The sequence below is a fragment of the Lithobates pipiens genome, unplaced genomic scaffold (assembly GCF_037356315.1).
Source record: "Lithobates pipiens isolate NorthernLeopardFrog02 unplaced genomic scaffold, aLitPip1_a1.2 Scaffold_25, whole genome shotgun sequence".
Lineage (NCBI taxonomy): Eukaryota > Metazoa > Chordata > Amphibia > Anura > Ranidae > Lithobates > Lithobates pipiens.
In genome coordinates this window covers 206,910,142-206,934,808 of record NW_027507787.1, presented here as the reverse complement: position 1 = coordinate 206,934,808, position 24,667 = coordinate 206,910,142, and the positions used below count along the sequence as shown (strand labels likewise).

General features: G+C 41.2%; 1 protein-coding gene across 1 annotated transcript in view; it reads left to right on the top strand.

The window, feature by feature from the left end:
- The window catches only part of ADAM12 (ADAM metallopeptidase domain 12), a 1,000,652-nt gene extending 985,345 nt beyond the window's left edge, over positions 1-15,307 (top strand). Inside the window, 1 exon segment of the mRNA XM_077455498.1 lies at positions 10,830-15,307. Within this exon segment, the coding sequence (XP_077311624.1) occupies positions 10,830-10,887 (58 nt within the window). The 3' untranslated portion in view covers positions 10,888-15,307.
- The last annotated feature ends 9,360 nt before the right edge of the window (positions 15,308-24,667 follow it).

Below are 24,667 nucleotides of genomic sequence, written 5' to 3'. Positions count from 1 at the left end.
CACTACGTTCGTGTTTGTTGTCAAAAAGTCCGACCGTGTGTATGCAATACAAACTTGTGGACCACGCCCTTTGTACAAAAGTCCACGGAAAAGTTTGTACAAAGTCCGACCGTGTATATGAGGCTTTAGACCCGGTTCACACTGGGAAGACTTGTCAGGCGACTTAGCTGCCTGACAAGTTGCATCCCGTTCTGTACAATGGAAACGTTCTAATAGGAGCAACTCAAGTTGCTCCGACTTAGAAAAGGGTTCCTGTACTACTTTTGGGGTGACTAAAGACGACAAGTCGCCGCTGCTGTCATGTGCATGTCACTTGAGACAGTCGCACTGCAAGTCGTGCTGCCTCAGTGTGAACCGGGTACTTAAGATGTGGATGTCACGTGGTTCAGGGTTCCGGTCCAGAAGTATGTTCTGACTCCATGGTCCTGGTCCTCCTGACCAGCCCCCCAGGAGGTCTATGGCCTGGGGTGCAGATCCACCCGACTTTTACATCTCGGGGCTGGCTAGCCCGAGGCGGGGAAACTAAGGAAGGGATTCGGAAGTGGTCCGGTGCCATCTCAAGTTGTGGAGAGGCCCAGCAACTTCGTAGTTATCCAAGGAGGACTCTTCGGAAGAAGGCCACGCAAGGGTTGGCTTCTTAGCAAGAGCCTGGTAAAGCTGAAGGACCGAAGTGAATCAAATCTTGCGCGGTATCGACGGACCGGCTGCAAGATACTGGTGCCACGCGAGTGTTCTACAAGTTTTCTAGTTTCCATGTTCATGTTCTACAACAAAGTCTGTGGCAGGGACTTGTTCTTGACCCTGTTGGCTGCTAGGCCTTGTGAGAGAGGGACTGTGACAGACCTAGCCGGGACAGAGACGGTTGGAGGGGAAAGAATGCGAGCCTCTTGCCTTGCAAATTATGGGCCCTCGCATTTGGGGGAACGGTGCTCTTTGTGAGCTGTATGCCTGGGGACCCCTGAGGTGGTGTTACTTGGATTCAGATCCATGTCCCCCCAAGACACACAGACTCTGGATATGTATTTGCCATATTAGCAATAGACTGAATCACACTGTTGGGACACAAACTGTTAGATGCTAATATCATCAACTCCAGCCACCTGTCTGTTGTGTAAATGAGTCTAGTCTGGCTTGTAAGAATTGTACACACATTGTTGGTTGTGCTAATTAACCCTGTGTTTATGTTTATGGTAATGTATATTGAATAGTCAATCAGTGAGCTAGGAGACAAAGTCTTACCCTGAAAAGTCTTATCTCGCAGACAACTAGTCTGGGTCAATGATTAGATAATTAGCTCATGCTAATTAGGTTAGGTTTTAGTCTTCTACTGTATTATAAATACTTGTCTTTTTGGTTTTAATAAATCAGTCCATGTTGAGCAGCTAAGCAAGTGTCGTTTTGTGCTTGTGAGCGGTTGGAATATCTGATATCTATATTCAGACTTAGGAAGCGGTATACTGACGGAAGCACTCAATTGGAGTGTGGGATCGGTTCCGTCACAGGGACTATCCAACTAGAGTGAACATCCAGCTGTGAATGGCTATTCTCTGGATTTATTTAAAGTAAGAAAGTTCTATATTACTGACTTTGACACATAGCCCTTGTACACGCGGTCAGACATTCCGACGGAAAATGTACGATCGGACCGCGTTGGATAATCCAACCGTGTGTGGGCTCCATTGGACTTTTTCCGGCAGAATGTCGACCAACAAAGTTTGAGAGCTGGATATAAAATTTTCTGTTGAGAATTGTAGAGAATTCCGATCGGACAAAGTGCCACGCATGCTCAGATCAAAGTAGGAGAGCAGAGCTATTGGCTACTAGGCTGAACGTGGTCCCATCGGAACGAACGAACATCATCACGTTCCGAACGATCGGATTTTCTGACAACTTTGACCGTGTGTATGCAACACCAGTTTCGGACAAAATCCGTTGGAAAAAATCTGACGGATTTTGCGGTCGGAATTTCCGACTGTGTGTACAAGGTCTAAGAGTACCTGGACTTTTCACCTAATCCTCTTATCCTATACCGAGAGACTGTTGTTAAATGGATTTTTATTTGCAAAAATGTAGTTAAGTGGATCTGTTGTCACTCTCTAAAATTCTGGGCCATCTACCATGGGAAACCCCTAGACATGAGGAACGAGCGGAAGAAGGTAATGGTAAGCCCATTAAAACCAGCCGCTCCTTCGGGAGTCGGTGCTACATTTATATAGTGTCACATTACAGTGATTAAAATGACCTATTTGCAGAAATTACTTTACCTTTTCTGGGTATTACCCCTGCAAATCCCATCCTATGTTTTGGGTACTCTACAAAATCCAGTTTTACACTTTATATGGCACCACTATAAACCCAGAGTTGTCAGCTATGCTGTTTTTTTCTTTTCTTTTTTTGTGATAGACCTCAGGGTAGTGTAGGTGTCCCGTATCTCCATAAATATTATCAAACTGCTCAGTTAGAATCTCTTACTAAATATCATGCGACTTCTGAAACCCCATTTTGGGTCTCTTAGGAATAAATCAATTGCAACCCCATACAGATAATCTATTTTGGATTCGTCCGAGGACTCGCATACAGAACCCTATTACATTGCATTCTCCAAAAGTGTGGGATGACCTTAAATATTCTGGGCAGTGCCAATCTCCCCACATACCCTTACTGCCATGCTTCATAATCCATCTCCCCCCCCCCCCCCCAGACTTAGAGGATTGGATTTTTTCACAATTGTCACGATGAAAGGTTACACACCTACTCCCCACCATAAATAGTGGTAACGTATTCCAAGCTCTACAATGTGACTATTCCCTATCTAACTCTGAAATATTCCACTACTTGCAGATAAAGCATTTTTTTACATCCCTGAGTGGTTGCCGTTGTGATAGGATAACCCTCATTTTATTAAAGCAAAGATACAGGGGTGACTCACATTCCCCGGGCATAATCTTCATGCTGTATAATCAGCTTTGGTGGGAACCTTGATACTCAACCATGCATATATGATGAAATGATTGATGGATCTAAATTTTCAGCGTTTCTGGAACTCACAGTTGTAGAGATATACAATATGTTAATTCCATACATCATGGGACACAGAGTTAAGCCCCATACACATCAGATTTTCTGCAGATTTTTTCCTTCAGATTTACCAAAACCATATAATATGAGGTCAAACCTCATTGCACTACATGGTTTGAGTAAATCTGAAGACAAAAATCAGCAGAAAATCTGATAGTGTTGTATGGGGCTTTAGGCTAAAATTCATTACCTACTGGTTATATACCATCTCTAGGTGAATGGACACTGGTAGACAAAGTCTTAGACATGAAGGGATTCCCCTATATAACCCCTTCCATACAGGAAGTACATCAGCTTTTTTTCTTACCAGGGTCTGCAAGGTCGATGGGCATGTTTGTTTGAGCTCTCTGTGCTCCAGGGTGTCTAGTCCCACAAATGGTTCTTAAATGAATCAAAGGATTGACTGATCAGATCCATTTGACACAGGCTCTATATGTTTAGCTAAATAGTACCCAAGCCTCACAAAGAAGAATCAAGATCCTGCAAGGTTTTGCCTGTAATGCGACCTCCGGGCGCTCGACACTGCGCATTCCTGCAGGGTGCTGCACAGGTCCAAGGGAGTGGACCCTAAACATAAAAAGGGTACCCGGTCCTCAAGTGATAGGAACCCGCTGTGATGGGTGAAGATTGGGATCTTAGGTTCTAAGCTGCCCTGCACCTGGACAGGTAAGTGAAACCCCCTTGTTTACTTATTGTGTCATGTCCCAGTGATTGTAACAATCAGTAAAGCTAGCTAGAGGCTGGACACCTGTGTGAGGTGACCATACGGGGGAGTTTTGGGCTAGCTGTGGGTGTTTGTAAAGTGTACCTTTTTTGCTTGTGTCTGGCTGTTTTTTACCTGAATGATGCACCATTTTGTCTATTGGTTTGCCATGGCGCACATGCATTTGCAAAAGTCAATCCTACTATGATCAGCAGTTTGGCGGTCATGGTGCATGCGGCCTGGTCATAGGCGTTGTGCGCACTCAGAGCCGCGCATGCGCCGTAGCTAAATCTGGGCACACGGAAATTTTCATCATATGCGAATACAGCCACGCCCGTATTCCCAAGCCACACACATGCGAGAACCAGCTTATTTAAGCTGTGTATGCCAAGGATGCGGTGCTTCCAGAAGGCAGCTGTGGGACACAGAGCAGACTCTGAGCCAGGCGTTGCAGCGGTTCATTTCTCCTTACCTGGGTCACGTGAGTCACCAGGTGTTGCATGGCAGGCTAAGGTGCTTATTAGGATTGTTGCATAGGGGCTGGGTGAGCCCTATTAAAAATCTCCCTTTTTGTGGCTTGTAAATGTCTTTAAAAAAAAGAGGAGCCGGACTAACGCTACAGGGAACGGAACACCTATGTTGTCAGTAGCGCCTGATGAACCTAGTTGTACCCCCTAGTGTTGTATCTCCTGAAAGACCAGAGGCTTCCAGGCAGTCTGAGCTGCTGCGCCCATCTGGTATGGCGCCTACAGTCAACGCTGCTGCTTCACCCTTTATTACCAGGGATGAACTGTCCTCAGCCCTAGCTGGGTTAGAGCACAGGATTGCTGGCAAGATTGCCTCCATCCCGCAGGGTGCCAAGAAGTTGTCCGGCGGATAATGCACAGGACTTGAAAGACCCTGTTGACAGCAATTTCAGCAAGTTCAGCTATTCAGCCAGCTGTTGCAGCAATTGGTATCTGCCAGCCCATAAAGGATCAGGTCAGACGGCCTGACAGGCCTAACCAGGAGGATGATCTTGCTGAAAAAAAGAGATATTCCTTGAGCACTGTGTTTTGCTGTTGGTGCCTTACAGGATTCAATACAGCAGGTTTCTCCTTTGGCTGTCTTGTCTGTATATATGCGTAGACTTTTGTGGCTTAAGAACTGGTCTGCAGAGCTTCCTTGTAAGAAGTTATTGGCAGGTTTCCCCTTTCATGGGGAACGTTTGATGATTTAAACAAATCTATTCAAAAGTTTTCTGGAGGGAAGACCTCTCTACCAGAGCTGCCAACCCTCCGAAGCAAAATTTACTGGGAAGACACCACAATTTATAAACTGCACCAGTTTTTTGCTGGCAAATAATCATGCAATTTACTGGCAGCTACATTTTTTTACTGGCACTGCAAAAAAGTCCCTAAGATTGCAGTTTTCAGTGCTACACAGTGCAAATATCAATATTTAAACTATAAACATATATGTAGTGCTATTAGCAATGTGTTTTAAGTTAAACAAAAGTAAAAAAACATATTTCTGCATTGACATAAAGGTCAGGTTACTAGAATCCAGCCAGCACAGAGTTCCCCCTTACATCAGAGTGTGCAGTGAAACAAAACTCTTATGTAAAGGGGAACACCGAAAATCATGATCTAAGGTGGAACGCTGATGAAGAGGGGGGCCTCTGGTGACTAAAGACCACCTTATATCAGAGTCCACTGTGTTCCCTTTACATCAGAGTTCCCAATTACATCAGGGTCTGCAGATTGAGTTCCCCCTTGCACTGTAAGGGGGAATCCTGCAGACTGATATAAAGGGGAAAGCCAGGATCTCTGATGTGGGCGAGGGGACTCTGGTGACCAGAGACCATCTTCCGTAGAGTGAATACACTAAGGTAAGGGTAGGTTACTAATATAGGGGGAAACACCATATATCCTAATCACTAGGTACATTTTAGCATCCAAAACAATTTTAAAATAAATGCAGAAGAGACATCCTGATGCAGGGGCCAATCCGAATCCCGTCCAACCAGATATTCTTTAAAGAGTATATAGATGGTAAAACAAAAAAAGTGAAATTGGAGAAGGCAAGGGAATAATATTGCATTCCCTCACTAAATCACCTATCCTATCAGCCACACTGCAGTCCACAATATTGGACCAACAGGTGGCCTCCATGTGCACTGGGGCCCAGAAAAGGCTGGAGAATCTTAGTCAAACAGTGATTTCGCTTACAGGCCACTAACAGGAGAGGGATGCATCAAGGGCCCCGGGGTCCGAAGAAGTTGTACCCACTGCACAGACTGGGTTCAAGTCATGGCCCCGCCATGTATGCCAAAATCAGCGTCCGTCTCCAAGCCCAAGATTTACCATCTATATACTCTTTAAAGAATATCTGGTTGGACGAGATTCGGATTGGCCCCTGCGTCAGGATGTCTCTTCTGCATTTATTTTAAAATAGTTTTGGATGCTAAAATGTATCTATCTTGTGATTAGGATATATGGTGTTACCTGAAAAAAACCCTCATGAAGGAGAATACGACTCATCTCTGAAACTTCGTTGGGTTTGGGTTACTCCATTACACCTATCCATGATTTTTTGTGTATTGTTAGGCATCCTTGATTATTTATATGTTTCTGTGATATTGTAACTATGTATTTCTTTGTATAATAAATTTTTTTTTTACATATTTTCCTACGTATGTGAATATGGTAGTCCTACATCTAGGGGGTTTCTCCATTTTTAAATTTTTTTAAGCCTAAACTGGTGCTTGCAGGATCAGAACCTGCAAAAGGGAAGATCCTTCCACCCCCGGTAGCTTGGAGAGTACTAACAACAGATGCCAGTCTCTCAGGCTGGAGAGCGACCCTAGAGGGGCTCACGGCTGAGAGGAAATGGTCAAGGACAGAACAGATCCTGCCCATCAACATACAGGAGTTATGGGCAGTACATGTTGCCCTACGGTCCTGGACGGTGGAGCTTCAGGGTTCAGTCCGACAATACCACTGCAGTGCCCTATATAAACCACCAAGGCGGTACCAGGAGTCGTTCAGCTCTGAAGGAGGTGAACCACATACTAGCCAAGGCGGAGGGACATGTGATTCTATCGGAAGTCCATATCCCGGGAGTAGAGAACTGGAAGGCAGATCTCAGCCATCAGTAGATCTGCCCGGGGGAATGGTCCCTACACCCAGGGGTGTTCCAGGAAATTTGCCAGCGTTAGGAATGGGCAGAGGTCGACCTATTGGCATCCAGGTTCATCAACAAGCTACAGCAGTTTGTGTCCCAAACAAGGGATCTGGTAGTTCCATGGAGCCAGTACTTCCTGGTTTATGCTCCCCCCCGGTCCATTTCCTTCCACATTTGCTGCGCAGGATTCAGAGAGAGGGGGTTCCAGTCATTCTGGTGGCACCACCCTAGCCCAGTAGACCCCAGTTCCCGGAGATTGTGAGATTGGCAATAGATGGGCATTGGATGCTCCCACGCCGCCCCAATCTACTGTCTCAAGGTCCTATATTCCACCCCAATTTACAAATTTACAGTCTCTAAATTTGACGGCATGGCTATTGAAGCCAGGGTGTTGAAGGACAGTGGCATCTTGGGACCAGTGGTGTCTACCCTAGTGAATACTATAAAAGCTGTCACTAGGAAGATCTATCATAAGGTCTGGAAGACTTATATTGCTTGGTGTGAAGCCAGAAAATGGCATCCTCAGAAATGCGTGATTGGGAGAATTCTCTTTTTTCTATAATTAGCTGTGGAAATCAGATTGGCTTTGAGTACAATCACAGGTCAGATTTCAGCCCTGTCAGTATACTTCCAAAGGCCTTTATCATTCACCATTATTATTCAAGATTTATATAGTATCAACAGTTTACGCAGCGCTTTACAGTATAGGGGGGTGGCCCTGCTCGTAGAGCTAACAGTCTAAAGGGAGGGGGTGGTGCAACAAAAGCTAATAGATGCGGGGAAGTAAATCATGGGACACAGATCCCACCTATCTTTTTTGAGGATTCAGTGCTTGCTACAAAACTGATGTACTTCCTGTATGGGAGGGGTTATAGAGGGGATCACTTCCTGTCTAAGACTTTGCCTACCAGCGTCCATTCACCTAGAGATGGCATATAACCAGTAGGTAATGAATATTAGCCTAACTCTGTGTCCCATGATGTACTCAAACAAAAGGATTTTACAGGCAAGTAGAATGAAAAAAAAAACCTACCCCAGCCCCTATGCTGCCTGCTGAGGCCCTACTTAATTTAAAAACAGACAGATTTACTAAGTGCAAAGTCAAATTAATGACCCACATCCTTATGGCTACCACACAATCTATAAGTCAAACTTGGCCATCTGACTTGCTTTCATTAACAGCAGTGAAAAATAGTATCTACTTGCCCCTTATTAATGAAAAACTAACAGCGAGCTAAATGGATGCAATGCAATGTCTAAATTACACCAGGTCTGGAATCCATGGGTTCCTCAGTTTATGCCTTCATGTTTTCACCATAGGCTGATGGACTTTTGAAGCTTGCTCCTAACTTAGAAACTCACAGGCCCCCTTGTAGTGTACCAATTTATTTGGGATTGGATGCAATAATGGCACTGTACCCCTTTTTTGCTTGATATACTGTATTTATTGGCATATAACACTCACTTTTTCACCGGGTGCAAATAGCGTGTGCGTGTTATACGCCGATACTTCAATTTTAGCTCCCTCGGAGTGAACGGGGAAGGAGGCAGGACAAGCGCCATCAGATTACATACAGTGAGAATTTCCTGTTTACTTGGCGGCCTCTGTAATAGGAAGTCCCATCTCCTAGGCCACCACTGGACCAGTGTGCTGTCTATCATAGGAGATTCTCACTAAATGGCTGCAGATTGGCATCGATCAGGCTGCACTGATGGCAATGGTGAGGCTGCTGCATTAATGGCAATGGCGAAGCTGCTGCATTGATGGCAATGGTGAGGTTGCATTGATGTGGACTGATGAGGCTGCAGATGGGCCCTGACCCTTATTTTCCTTAAAAGTTCCTTATTTAAAATTTAATTTTTTTCCCTGAAACTTCCCTCTTAAAATTTATGTGCGTGCTATACGCCGATAAATACGGTACTTACATTATGTTTAATTAAAAATTATTGCACAATAAAAGTATGTATGTAAGATATTACATAGCTATGCATACACACACATACAATACAAGTGTTTTTTGGGGATAGTGGTCCCTAAATTAGTCTAATCACTAACTACAGTAAAAACCCATAAGAAGTAATCAGCTTTCACTGTGCAGGTTGTTGGAAACCAATGCCAACACCAGGCCAGTAATCAGTGGCTTCTAAATTGGTTGTTGTAAACTACTGCACATTGAATGTTTATGCGATAAAAGTCAACTCAGTTACAAAGATTTTAGAGTGCATTTGTTATGTTCAGTTATAGGTCAGGTTTAGTAAGTATTAGACTCCATTCTCAACGATAAGACACAAGGATCTTTATGTTCACAAAATACTTATTTTCTTTACCGAGTTCAATGAGATTTAAAAATGACAATCGCATGGTTGGAAGATTCTTATCTTTGTGTAAAGCTTTGTGAATTGAGCCTGTTATTGTACCATATAAGAGAATCATTTGTTATCTCCCCCTAGGGCACAAGGAGCTGGTGTAATCCAGCTGGTTTTGGTCACCCTTTTTCAACAAAACTGTTTGAAAAGGAGGATCTAATTTGTAACTTTAGGCAATCTATGGGAAGTAAGATCTTCTATCATATATAATAAAAAAGGTGCATGGTCATGATGGTGGTAACTTCACTGCTCTGCCTTACAATATCACAACTGTCAGCAAGTGCCAAGGGTGCGTGAACCTTTATTGAATCAGTGCCAGAAAGTGTGCACAGAAGCAGCAGAACCATAATTATTATTTGTATCCCAGTGCTGTTTTCTCTTTGTTCTATGAGGCACTATCACCAGCTGAATGATGGAAGTTCCAGTAATAAGAGCACAATGATAATTAGTCACTATTAGATAAGAGGACAGGTGGTGCTTTGCTCCTGGTCACAGATTACCCCAAGTTGTTTCATTAATGTCCTTCTCAATGCCAGGATGTATTATCTACTTTATCTACACAACAGGGGAGACAATAACACATTGTACTACTGCACATCCATTGTATTACAAGCTTCCCCGGGCTGTTGGGTTTATTGCATTGTGTGGAGCCTTCACATTGCGGAGGTTGTTTATCCAATAATAAAAATCACATTGTCACAGCTTTATTAAAATGTCTATGATTAGATATGCTTTCCAGTACAAGTTAAAGATTTGTCTTTTCCAAAAATGTAATTAAATAAAAGATGCTTGTACATGGCCATAAATAGAGAAGGGTGGCCCAACACTGTCCAATGAAGGCAAAAGGTGCCTAAAAGGAAACCCGTGCATAGTCTGCATTTACAGTAAGCAATGATGACCTTCAGGTACCTTCCTGTCAACTCTTTATTTGTTGTGAAACATCACAGGAGCCCCTAATGCTGGGATTCTCTGCCTTGAAAACAACTACCAGCTTGTATAGATTCTAGCTTTAGCATACCTTCAGTCTCCTGTGCTTTGTGAGGCTGCCTTAGCACTGCTATGGGCCAGTGGTAAAGCACCATAGGTGGAAGAGGACAAGCCAGAGCTGGTGAACATAGGACCTAGTCACTGTGCATAGGCGTGCCCCAGGATACCGGCAAGTACCTACAGTTCATAAAGTGTCTCCATGTTTACTCAGAGTGCAGATCAGGGCTACAGAGCATATGTAAATAGAAACTCAGCTGGCAATGATGTCTCAGGGGGATGACAAAAGCTTTTTCTTGCTACAGAAACATGTTAAAAGAATGCTGGTACATGTTCTAGAAAGGGCAAGGTAAGTTTAAAATTACATTTAAAACACCCAACAAAAGTACTGCTTGTGTCAATGAGGGTTTGCACACCCGAGGGCTCACTATGGGCACCATAAGGCAATAGGATTCTGTGCAATTCCTTGTACAGGGAAAAGAAAATGGAGTCTAGAAATCAGAGAATAAGTGACCTGTTTTATCTGTTTCAGGGCTGCACCAAAACTCCCACCCCAGAGGCCAACATTCAGAGCCAGCCACTTCCAGTGAGGGGACGGATGAGGCTGAAGTTTGCACTACGTTCTAATACAAGATGGATTCTGTTTACCAAGTCATCAGAACTTTATTATATTCTTAAACTGTATTCTGAAAGGACTGAGCTGTTGCCCTTGGTGCTATGCTTTATGTGTGTGCTCAGGTACTTGTAAATTATTAATTTATGTGGAGTATTTAGTACAATGCAGTGCATTGGCCTAGGCATATTTAACCAAAGATGACTTTCCACAGAAGGGAAATATTTTTTATAACGTGTACTACACTTGAAACACTTTACCGTTTCTACTAGACTGTATGGATTTAAAAAGAAAAACTGTCATCTATTATTAAAATGTGTAAGTCAATAAGCACATTCATAACTGGAGGTTTAATCTGTAAAATCTGCACTTTTCTTCAATGCATTTGTTTTATTTACAGTGCAGCTTCTGTAATCAATACGCCACTCGCTAAACACTTTATATTACTGTTACTATATATCAGCAGCGCTTCAGGAAGCCAGAATATGTGAAGACAGAAATATGAAATCTGTCATTACTAATATGTAAATAAAGGTGCAGGTTTTGGGGATGTCATTTCAGTTATAGCTCCACTACCCAGCAGGACAGGGAGAGGCATTTCAGAATTCACTGGCCGCATGCTTGTTTTGGGGCAGTGAGGGTCAGGGTGACAGTCCTTAGAGCCTGCACCTTTACAAACGCGTTAGTAATGGTGTTGGTTCATTTCTACACTTGCAGCTTTATTTTTAGGTAGCCACTCAATCCCAAGCTCAAATACATCTCTATGAGCTTTTGGACTTACCACAATGTATTTGTTGTTCACTTAGTAAATATGTGTCCATGTAGGACAAAGCACTGCTTCACTTTAAAGTGGAACTAAGCCCATAAGAAAAAAAAAATCGATAATAGTATTTGTGTACCCTGCCTGTAAACATGCACATTGTACACTCCTGGCTCATTCCTAGTTCATGCTGCTTTATGGTCTTTCCCCATCCATTTCTACTAAGCTTTCCTTTGCTACCCCCGCCAATCTATTCAGGCCAGGAGCATGTGATGGGGCTGGTGGTTGGATTGCAGAGTGTAAGCTCTGGCTAGCAAGATGTGTGGTGTGCTGCTGTGCAGAGGGAGGGGGGTACTGACTTTAACAGTTTGTGAAGGGCTTTCAGATAAATGTAATCCAGGTGGCTCAATCACTTTTATGGGGCTGTCCCCAATCCTCCATGTGACCACAGAAGCAACTTGTATTACATCACTTCTGCAGTCACAGCTTTCATTTCTTGGCTAGTGTAGCCAATGATGCAGTTAATCAAACATGGTCTGTGTTTGATTAGGCTGCATTGGAGGACATGGATACATTTGGGGTCTAATAGATCTCTTCATGGCCCTGTCACCTGCCCAATGCTATCACATAGTTGGGCTTTTTAGCATCTTGTGATAACAATAAAGTAAAAAAAAAATACAAGTAGTATAAAAAAATATATATATATATGTAAACATCAATTGCGCAACACATGTGAGTTATTGTCACACAAATCAGAGAGAGAGCAATGATTCTATGGCCATAAATTCAATTTTACAGCTTTTAAAGCTTTGCCTATACAGAATTTTGGGTACCATTGTTTTCTACAGTTTCATAGGCATGCAAAATTTTAAGGGATGACATGTTTTAGCATTATTTATTTATTCGATGCAGCCCCATCTTTTTATATTTTACCTAAAAAGTGAGTATAATATTGTGTATGTTTGCACTAAGATTTATTTTAGTGTATTGTTCCTGAAAATATCCGCTTGATCACACGACAAAAAAATTGCAACTAACCTGGGTCTCTGCTTTCATAAGTGGGGGGGTTCATTTAATATGTGTGAACATTTTTAAAATTTTCCCAGTAGGCAAGTGGCCGAAGCAAACCTGTTGCTTTGCGCCGAATCAGTGTTGTAAATCACAGACTAGAGTAGTTTGAATAACAAAGAAAATGACAACTATTTACTGTTTTATGTTAGATTCCTGTACCATCCTGCTTGCCATTGGACAATGAAACAGCACTGGGAATATATACTGACTCACCGTCCAATGAGCAGGCAGATGACACGGGTAGCTTATTGCACAGCTCTGGTTGAACAGAATCACAAATCCTTTAACCTACAAAACAGCAATTCATTTCAAATGTGTTTCTACGTGTTTGTCTGGAGTTCCACTTTAAAATGTAAAGTCACCTTTGCACCTCAAATAATTAAAAATTCATAGATGTGCTGATCTATTTCATTTAGACATGTGCTCATAAGTTTACATGCCCTGCAGAATTTATGATTTATTGGCCATTTTTCAGAGAATATGAATGATAACACAAACTTTCACTTATGGTTAGCGTTTGGCTGAAGCCATTTATTATCAAACAACTGTGTTTACTACCGTGTATTGCTCCCTTTAACATCAATGACAGCTTGAAGTCTTTTGTTGTATTTGTGGATGAGGCTCTTTATCTTCTCAGATGGTAAAGCTGCCCATTCCTCTTGGCAGAAAGCCTCCCGTTCCTGTAAATTCTTGGCCTGTCTTGCATGAACTGCATGTTTGAGATCTCTGCAGAGTGGCTCAATGATATTGAGGTCAGGAGATGAGATGGCCACTCCAGAACCTTCACTTTACTCTGCTGTAGCCAATTACAGGTCGACTTGGCTTTGTGTTTTGGATCATTGTCATGTTGGGATGTCCAAGTACGTCCCATGCGCAGCTTCCTGGCTGATGAATGCAAATGTTCCTCTGGTATTTTTTGATAACATACTGCATTCATCTTGCCATCTATTTTGACCAAATTTCCTGTGCCTTTGTAGCTCACACATACCCAAAACAACAGTGATCCACCTCTGTGTTTCACAGTAGGAATGGTGGACCTTTCAATGTCAATAGGCCTTGTTGACTCCTCTCCGTATGAAACGTTTATGGTTGTGGCCAAAAAGCTCAACTTTGGTCTCATGACTCCAAATGACTTTGTGCCAGAAGGTTTGGGGCTTGTCTCTGTGCTGTTTGGCGTATTGTAAGACAAATACTTTGAAGCATTTGCGTAGTAATGACTTTCTTCTGGCAACTCGACCATGTAGCCCATCTTTCTTCAAGTGCCTCCTTATTTTCCATCTTGAAACAGCCACACCACATGTTTTCAGAGAGTCCTGTATATCACCTGAAGTTATTTGTGAGTTTTTCTTTGCATCCCGAACAATTTTCCTGGCAGTTGTGGCTGAAATTTTAGTTAGTTGGTCTACCTGACCGTGGTTTGGTTTCAACAGAACCCCTCATTTTCCACTTCTTAATTAGAGTTTGAACACTGCTGATTGGCATTCTCAATTCCTTGGATATCTTTCTATATCCCTTTCCTGTTTTATACAGTTCAACTACCTTTTCCCGCAGATCATTTGACAATTCTTTTGCTTTCCCCATGACTCAGAATCCAGAAACGTTAGTGCAGCACTGGATGAAAAATGCAAAGGGGTCTGTCAGGAGTACAGAAACCTTTTATACACACACTCTAATTACACGCAAACAGATCACAGGTGAGGATGGTTACCTTTAATAGCCATTCAAACTCCTTTGTGTCAACTTCTGTGCATGTTATCAGGCCACGATCACCAGGGTATGTAAACGTTTGATCAGGGTCATTTGGGTAGTTTCTGTTGCAATTATGATTTCAAAAGAGTAAACACGGTTGACTGATAATAAATGGCTTCAGCCAAACACTAACCATGAGTGAAAGAAAAGTTTTTGTGCTATTCATATTCTCTGAAAAATGGCCAAGAAATCATAACTTCTGCTAGGGTATGTAAACTTATGAGCACAACTGTATGCTTATTTTCCAATACATATTATTATGCCGCAGGTTAAATAATTCTATACTTGCATACACACAATTTTCTCTGATTCAATTGTCATGTGGTTGGAGTGTAAGAGAAAATAAACAGAATCGCATTTCCCTGTATACACTGCTTCTCTGTAGAGGTTGCTGTGACCTGTACTGTATATATGGGGGAGGTGATGGTATCATGTAAGTGGTGATTTTAGGAACCTTTTCAGTTCTTATTCTTAGACACATAAGGTAGGTAGTGTGTGTGTGTGTAGACCATTCAGTCAGTCAAGGGACGTGGGAAGGGCTGCAAGGACACAGCAATGTGAAGAGGGATTTATTATAACTGAGGAAATGAAGAACACACAGTAGGAATGTCATACACAAAGAAGTATGAAGTAACGGGCACTCCATATGTCAGAATGAGAAGTGGTAACATTCAGTGTAGATACAGCTACAGGACCATTTAGATACTCTCAGCGTCGTCTTTAGGGAGTTAGTGTTTTGAGCTAAACCTGGGAGGCTCCCGATACAAAGCTCTCCTACTCTGAAATCACTGAATAAATATGAAGATCAATTCACAAAGGGTTAAGGCGTCGTTATTTTAGCCATGTGACTAATTTTCAAATCTTATTTGACTCAGTGGAAAATAACGGTCACTTTTTTAAAATGAAGGTTCTTATATGTTCACTTTATGAATCTGAGCTAAAGTTTCTGACTTTTCTCCCAATGTATTTATGTGCATACTTTCTTAAGCTGCATAGTTACATTGGTATGGCTTGCACCAGTGTAAGTATGCATATGGCATATTCGTAGGACCTTTGTGGAAGCTTGAAATCACAGTAGTAGTTAGCGCTACTACAGTAAACATCGTTGCCTTCCAGGTCTCATGCCAAGTTGCTGCCCTGCTGTATAGTGAACACGGGAGAACTTGCTTGGCACAGATGCCATTCAAAGCATGCCTTGCATTTTTCTCAATACAGTAAGTGTTCTCTGAAGGGACATGGTTGAGACTGATGTCACTACCCCACCACTTCACCTTGCCAAATCAGAGAATGCTTTGCATTCACTGAACAAAAAAAAAAAATGCAAGGCATTCTGTAAATGCCATTGGTGGTGGTACCCGGCAGACATGTATTCCCACCATATAAGTATGTATATACCATAGCTGTGATTTTCCTCTTCCACAACAGCCGCACAGGTATGCCAAAAATTCTAAACCTGAAATTTATCTTTAAATTAGTCTGTGAAAGACAAATTTTCTGCTTTATAAATAAAAAATTTTTGAAGGAGAACCATCCAGGTGCATGTATTTAAAAGGAAGTGATTGATTCCCCACCAGGGAATGATGTAAAAGTCACATTCTCTGGTTTATAAGAGAACATTTAAACTCCTGACCATCATCTTAAGGCCCAAAGTTTGGGATAGAGAAGAAAAGACTTAAGTTTTTGTCAGGTTTTTTTTTTTTTTTTATTACTGTCTGTGACCCCCCCCCCCCCCCCCCCCCCCCCCATCAGAGAGATTGAATATCTTCCTGTGACACTCATGCAAGAAATTAGAGGAATGGGAATCACTGAGAAAGTACAGGCAGCAATAAAAAAAAAGCTTCTTCTTCTATCTACTAAAAAGGTGGTGTTATCGCCATTGAAGAAATTTCTCATTAATTCCTGTCCTAAAACTGTCAATGGAATTCATAAAGACTGTCTAGCAACTGTACTTGAATTTGATGCACGGTGCACCACTTTTATAACACGTGAGACACTTTCACAAAATCTGTCTCCGTACCTCAAAAAAAAAAGTTGGTTTTAACTAGCTCCACTTTTGTAGGATACGCGCTGTCGGTACTTTTGTTTCAATTGTATTGCGCCACAATGAAAAATTGGGGTAAATTATAACTAACTGAATTTGGCACATGAGTTGCTGTCGGAACCAAAACTGTGGCAGATTTATTTTTAACTAGGTGCAGCACATTAACCCCCCTAGCGGTAATCCCGAGTCTGGCTCGGGTTGGGATTTTAATTACAGGAGCGGTAACCCCGAGCCAGACTCGGAATCGCTTCACTCGATGCAGGGGAGGACATAGGGAGAGTTACTCACCTTGTCCCCTGGATCCAGCGATGTCCACCGCGCTGTGTGATCCAGCCGTCCTGCGCTCGATTCACAGTGCCGAATGCCGCCGAGCTCCGTTCCCTGCGACGTTACGGCGCACGGGAGCGGAGAACGGCGGCAAATTCAAAAAAGTAAAACTACACAAAACACACACAGCACTGTAATCTTACAGATTACAGTGCTGTATTAAAAAATACACACCCCCTTTGTCCCTAGTGCTCTGTGCAATGCCCTGCATGCACTTTTATATTATAAATACTGTTTTTTTCTGCCTGAAATTTGGAGATTGTCCATAGCAACCAGAAAGTGTCCCTTTTTCAGTGTTTTAGGATTTGATTACATTATTGAATATTTTTTATTATATTATAAACTTTATCATACCCGGGATGTCTGCTAGACTCTGGTTTGAACAGATTTAAGAGCGTTATTCCTAAGAATTACAGGACTACAAAATAAAACGCCAGATTTCCATGCAAAATAATTGTACCGCTTTCAGCACCTTATTCCAGACTGAATCATACTGCCAGGGAGGTTAACAAGTGCAAATTATGCCAGAAAAGTGCCGCAGTTCCGTTAATTTGCCCCCTACACTCTGATTGGAGCTCAGTAAGTGTGACTGTGCAGGGAAGGCGGGGACAGGTTTCCAGCTTTACAAAGAAATCGAAACCAAGAGCCTGAGTTGAATTTCAAAGAAAACCTGTGCTGACCTCATTCCAAGAATGCTAGTTAGTTACCTGGTTATCTCCAGGCTCAGTTTCCTTCTGACTCATTGATCTGAACAAGCATGCAGGCCAGAAAATCAGAATATCTGATGTTCCAGGTCAGCTGCCCAAAAACCAACAGTTCAGATGGATTTTCAAAGGGATTGGCATTTTCAGTCTTAGAACCCCCCCCCCAGTAGATATTTTACTTTTCAGGTGACTATGTATTTGGATTTGTGATTGATTTGGTACGAGCGATTGCAAATAAACTATTCCTGTCTGACACATAAGCAGATATTAGTTCAATCAGAAACAATCAATAAAATGCCACTGCAGCTGATTGACTCGCCTGTGTTAAATAAATCAAAAGGTCAATTAAATGGAGGGGTCTGTGGTTTACTATTCCTATTTAATGTATTAATTTTAGTTGAATCAAATGATCACATTGATATGTGTGTCTAACTTAAAGGTTACATTTATAGGTCAGTAAGAGCTACGCTTCAAGGTTTTCTTTTTCTCCATTTGTTGGAAGTTCTAAAGACCTGATGATGGAGATCTACCTGCTGCTGCTGGTGATTTTCACCCCTTGAAAAACGCCCTCGACTTACAAATCTTATTATACGTTTAATTGCACACATTCGTAATTATACAAATTCATACAATTAGTCTCACTGTGAAGAATTCAGAGCATGGATTTCAAGCATTTCCAAGAAACAGATGAAATACTTAAAGCCAGACATGTTTTGTTTATTTCTGAATTAGTGGGGAAGAGTGAAATTTTTCATTGGCTGTGGAGATTTTTCCTTACTTGCTGTGACACCTATACATGAAATGAGGGAGCAGTTGTCATCAGGACAGGAAGGCACAGGCAGCAGTAACACATTGTCAAAAGTTCTAACTTGTCTCCATTTTACTAAAATGGTTTTCATTTTTTCAATGTCCCTGTTGGAGAGATTTTCCATCACTTCCCCAGTAAAAACACAGATGGCCAAAAACAAAAATGGACAGTCTCTCTAGAGACTGCAGATAATGAGGCTGATTTACTAAGGGATTTGAGAATGTTCACACAGTAAATTGTGTAAATATTCTATCATGTGAACACAAATTTCATCTGCACATTATTGGATAAGTGAAGCGAATAGTCACACAATTGGGAGTCTCAACACCTTTAAAGCCTGATTCACACCTATGCATTTTAGTGCTTTTTGCAGATTTGCACTACAGAACGTGTTCCATGGGAAAACTTTAGTGAAAATCTGCAAAATGCATTAAAATGCATAGGTGTGAACCAGTCCTAAGACGGGTACACGCTACAGGTTTTTTTTTGTTTTTTTTTTGTCTTTTTTCCAGCATGCATGTCCGTCAGAAGCTGGCTGAATGGTCGGCTTCTGTCGGACAGACAGACATATACACACATGGGCCGAATGTCGTTTTTTTTTTTTTTTTTTTTTTTTTTAAACTGGTTGTTGTCTCCCGATATCCAACCCATGTGTATGGGGCATTAGTAAATCGCCCTTAATCTATTTTTTAACTAAAATGTTATGCAAGGGGAACCAGTCAGCACTAGGAAAACATGTAGCTGCTTGCAACAAAGGTCAATACACAGAAACCTTTTACACCTAAACTATCTCATATGTGCAGCGCCAAAATGTAAACAAAAGCTATGAAATCAAAATCAGTTGTGCTAATACTGGGAATGTCAATATCTCAAAATTAAAAACCCAGTACCTATATCAATCAATACAAAATTAATTACATTCAAAGTCCTGACTGTTCATATACAGCAGTTAAAATAAGTATTGAACATGTCACCATTTTTGCAATTGCATGGGGTTGTTACTGACGTGTGATGAAAATGTAATGTCCATAGCACCTTAATAAATATTTTTACTTAGAAAAATGGTGACATGTCCAATACCCATTTTACATGCTGTATATATAGCATGTGTGAAAATAAACACCTGAATAAAAGTCCAATATTTTATAGAACTGTGTCTGTTGTTGTCTTCCACCAACCACATGAAATGACTAAAGATTGCATAATCGCTGTTGTTCTGCTCATAATTGCAGCTTATTATTATTATCTGGTGAGTATAAAGTGGTGGTGGTTGGTGACATCGGTTTGCCACATTTCACACAGTTGGTGGAAGACAATAACAGACAGAGTTGTATGAAATATTGGACTTTTATTCAAGAGTTTATTTAATTTATTTGTATTGATTGATATGTACTGGGTTATTAAGTCCATTGACTTTCTCAGTATTGATTTTATAGTTTTTGTTTAAAATGTTGCTGCTGAACGAAATGAGACGTATATATTTTTTTTAAATAAGACAGATGCTGCTTGCTAGATCTGCAACAAAGGAAGAAGATCGGTGAGGCACAACCATTGCTTGTCACTACTAAATGAGTAAATATTGCGTCTGTCAGATACATAATATTTACAAGCTATACACACAACATTTAAAAACCACTGGTTATATTACTTACATGAAGCTGATCTTTTTCACTTGTAAATCTAAAAAAAAATTATAATATTATTTTCTCTTTAACACAACAACCTCAATGAAGTAACCTTAGATATAATCAGTTGTCTATATGCAAAAGGACAACAGAGAAAGTGCTACAGGCAAAAATAATGTGTGAATTAGCTAAAATATCAACAATGATATAAGTAGCCCATAAGAAGATATACAGTATAACACTATGTAAGCAGCAAAAAATATCAAAACATCTATTTTCCAGACCACATGCAATTTAATAGTCTCAGAACACAGGGAAAGAGAAGAAAAGCAATGTGCATACAAACACAGAGGAATATAATATACAATTAATATTCTGTCTATCCATTCGTATGAAATTCTGTTGAGACTTATTGTACTTGGTATATATTATACATGTGGACAATATAACACACGTGGTGCTTTGCACCTTCAGTGTATACAATAGAAACATCACAGCAGGTGCTGGCTGTCAGGACACTGGGCAGATAACGGTGATGTTCTTGTAACAATGAAATGGAAATTTTAAAGAACAAAAATTTGGCACGATCATTTCTAACCTGTTTTTAACCAATAAGACTGCACTAGGTATCTAAGGAGCTTGCTTCTTAGGCCCCATTCACATGAGAGAACTTAACCATACACCCGTGTGAGGGCTGTGTTTTGTTTGCAAAAGATGCACAGGAATTTTATGCCACTGCATGCAGGCAGTCCCATTTATGTTAATTGGGATGCAGCCATTGCTCTCAATTTGACATCTACACGGTTGTGTGTCCCCAAATTCCCTCTGCATTCGAAGACATGCAACCACACATGTTAAATTGGGAAGCAGTGGCTGAATCCCAGCAGCCAGTTAAGACCACCTACATGCATATGCACGGAACACCTGTGCATGCTATGTGGGCAAACCTGGTCCTTGCATGGGTGAACTCTTAAGTACACCTATGTGAACGAGACCTTATGCTTAAGAATTATTTCTATGTATCATAGATACAATGTAACTATTCTGTTCTACTGTAATTAGTTTGCCATTTGTAGTTTTTTCCATTCATGTGTTCTGTACCATCATATGCAAAAATCTTTCAAGCAATAATTCTTTATGTATCCCTAGACTGTCCGCCCCCATGGCTCAGCTGGCTGCTCCCACCCTCTTCACAGCCCAGCGCTGCAGGGGCAGAGCGGAGGGCAGCGACTGACAGTTACCAGCTCTCTGCACAGAGAGCCGAGCGATCTGCATGTTTGATTATTCAGTTCTCAATGTTAGACCCCGTACTTTACTTTTAAGGCAAACCTGTGCATTTTCCACACACGTTTATTGATCAACCATTACGACCCCCTCCCCAGCAGCATGTGTGTGCCTTACTGTCACTTTATTCAGCCACTGGGCATGAAATGAAGATCCCATCTAGGCTTTGAGTCCCCTTAGTTGTAACTTTCACAGGGATCCCCCATGAGATGGACTTGAATGGTCCAGCACTGTCACATGCTCCTCCATACTTGAAAGTGCCATATACCAGGCAATGTGGTGTGGGGTGAGTGTCTGCGTTTAAAGCACATCTGTTGCTTTTTCCTTAATGGGTATGGCACAGGGCCCCATCAAGCTATATTTTCTGCATGTGAGATGAGCAGAGTTTACATTATTCTGTAAAAAGCACAATCATTCTCAGCCCTGCTGTGTTGTTCCGTTGAGGTTAGGCATTATGGTATGACCACTTATCTATGAGCTCAGTGTTCTTGTGTATTCTTATAAAAGTCAAATGGGGCCAATTACTGTATGCTGGAATGTTTTTACTGAATGACCAGGTTTATAAATGGCACCTGTTGCACAAAGAAATTTGTATACTTTGTGACTTTTGTACCACTCACTATGTTTACAACGATGGATGCATCTGTTCCAATAATTGTCAGTATTATATAGATAAAAAAAATTTGCAGAAGCAGCAATAAGAGCGACAAGCTGGCAGTAGTAGTGGTATCTGGCTGCACAGTGCCAACACTATAAAGCATCTAGTCTGCCATGAGATCTATGAGTATTACTGTGCAGTAACCCATGGGAACCAATCAGAATTCACCTTTTGCTGATCTAATAGGTTGCTATGGGAACTGCACCTTGCACAGAATCATTCTCCTTGGCACTTCCTTATTAAATTAAGCGTGTATGTATCAAAAAAGGTTTATTTCGTTGTTCATTGTCTATTATAATCCTAAGGTCTAACAATCTATTGCAATCTTAATGCACGATCACTGCAGCCGTCTGTTGTGAAAATTGTTATACCAATAAACAAGCTTTATATTAAGATCTTATTTGAAGTTTGTTACATTGATTTGATTGAGTTTGTAGAGAGAACACTTATGGTCATTTCAGAAGTTCTCTGCCGGTTTTCACTGATGGCTTTTGAGGCCAAACAATAATTTGCTTGGATATATAAGAAACAAGAAGTCTGTGTGGAGTCCCTGTACAATCATTCACATTGTATCTCACACTATAGACATGGGGTTCCTGACCCGGAGCATGGGAAACTAAAACTCTGCTACGCACCTGATCTCCAAATAATGAAACAACTGGACAGGGATTTTTTTAACTATTTGAAGTCATTTTGGTACCCAACAGACTGGTGGTGGTAATTTAGACAGTCTAATAAAAGGGGTCTGGGATATGATTGGGCAGTCCGTTAGGGGTCTGTAATTGTGAAAAGGTTAAGAAAGGATCCCCTACAATAGAGACTCCTCATATCTGAAAGATCACTGTGACGGCACAAAAATGTTGCTGAACCTGCTGCCAAGTTGGAGGCATGTCAAGTGGCTCCAGCAAAGTAAGATACTGTCATGATATAAATCTATAGACTGCCATTGTGGACCCATTTTAAAGTCGTTCTCTAGATTCAATAGGATTCACCTTATGCATGAATGCCAATCAGAAGTTTGGATATTTCTTACTGCATCATGATTGTATTGTCTCAAAGCAACCGCCTTTCCTTCTTCCAGTGCAATACGGGAAAGCGAACCATGTAATAAGAGTGGTTGTTCGTTCCTAAAGTGGGAGCAAACGCCCTTGGTTGATTTTTACCTTTAGATAAGCCTATAATAAGGCTTACCTATAGGTACAGTAAGTATCTCCTAAATGTCTCCTAGGAGATACTGTATTTATCGGTGTATAACACGCACATTCATTTTAAGAGGTAAGTTTCAGAAAAAAACTTAAATTTTAAATAAGGCAGCTAAAATTGAAGTATTGGCGTATAACACGCACCAGATTTTCATGGTGAAAAAGTCAGTGTTATACGCCAATAAATACAGTAGTTACTTGCAAAGCTGCCAGTGACGTCACAGTGGTATGCTCTCTGAAAGGACAGCATACATGTGCTGCTCCCACAGAGTCCTGTGCTGTGAACAGAGGCTCCTGTACACATGCATGGGAGTGACGTAATTGCAGCTCGTACAAAGGACCAGAGCCCGCCAACCCGGAAGGAATACTGGATGAAGATAGAAGACCTGTTAGAGGTTGGATTCACACCTATGCATTTTTAGTGCTTTTTGCATTTTGCAGATTTGCACTACAGTCCATTTAACATGGTTTCCTATGGAACATGTTCTGTAGTGCAAATCTCCAAAATGCAAAAAACACAAAAAATGCCTAGGTGTGAATCAGGCCTTAGTGGTGACAGCACACTGCTGGAGGGCTTCATTTTAAGGTAAGTTTCATATAATGTGCTGGAATGCAGTGCATACTAGCACATTATAACATGTTTTTATTTTTTGTTTTTTTTAAAGCAGCTGCTTTAACCACTTCAGCCCCGGACCAATAAACACCTTAAGGACCAGAGGTCTTTTTCCAATTTCGCACTGCGCTGCTTTAACTGGTAATTGCGCGGTCATGCAATATTGCACCCAAACTAAATTTGCGTCCTTTTCTTCCCACAAATAGAGCTTTCTTTTGATGGTATTTGATTGCCTCTGCGATTTTTTTTTTTTGCGATATAAATGGAAAAAGAGCGAAAATTTTGAAAAAAAAAGATATTTTCTTCTTTTTGTTATAAGAAAAATCGAATAAACTAAATTTTAGTCATACATTGAGGGCAAAATTTATTCAGCCACATGTCTTTAGTAAAAAAAATGTCAATAAGCGTATATTTTTTGGTTTGCGCAAAAGTTATAGCGTCTACAAACTAGAGTACATTTTCTGGAATTTACACAGCTTTTAATTTATGACTGCCGATCTCATTTCTTGAGGTGCTAAAATGGCAGGGCAGTACAAATCCCCCCCAAATGACCCCATTTTGGAAAGTAGACACCCCAAGGAAATTGCTGATGGGTATGTTGAGCCCATTGAATATTTATTTTTTTTGTCCTAAGGGATTGAATAATGACAAAAAAAAAAATAATAATTTTTTTTACAAAAAGTTGTCACTAAATGATATATTGCTCACACATGCCATAGTTATATGTGGAATTGCACCCCAAAATATATTCCGCTACTTCTCCCGAGTATGGGGATACCACATGTGTGGGACTTTTTGGGAGTCTAGTCGCGCACGGCACCCCGAAAACCAATCACCACCTTCAGGATTTCTAAGGGTGCAAATTTTTGATTTAACTCCTCACTACCTATCACAGTTTCGAAGGCCATAAAATGC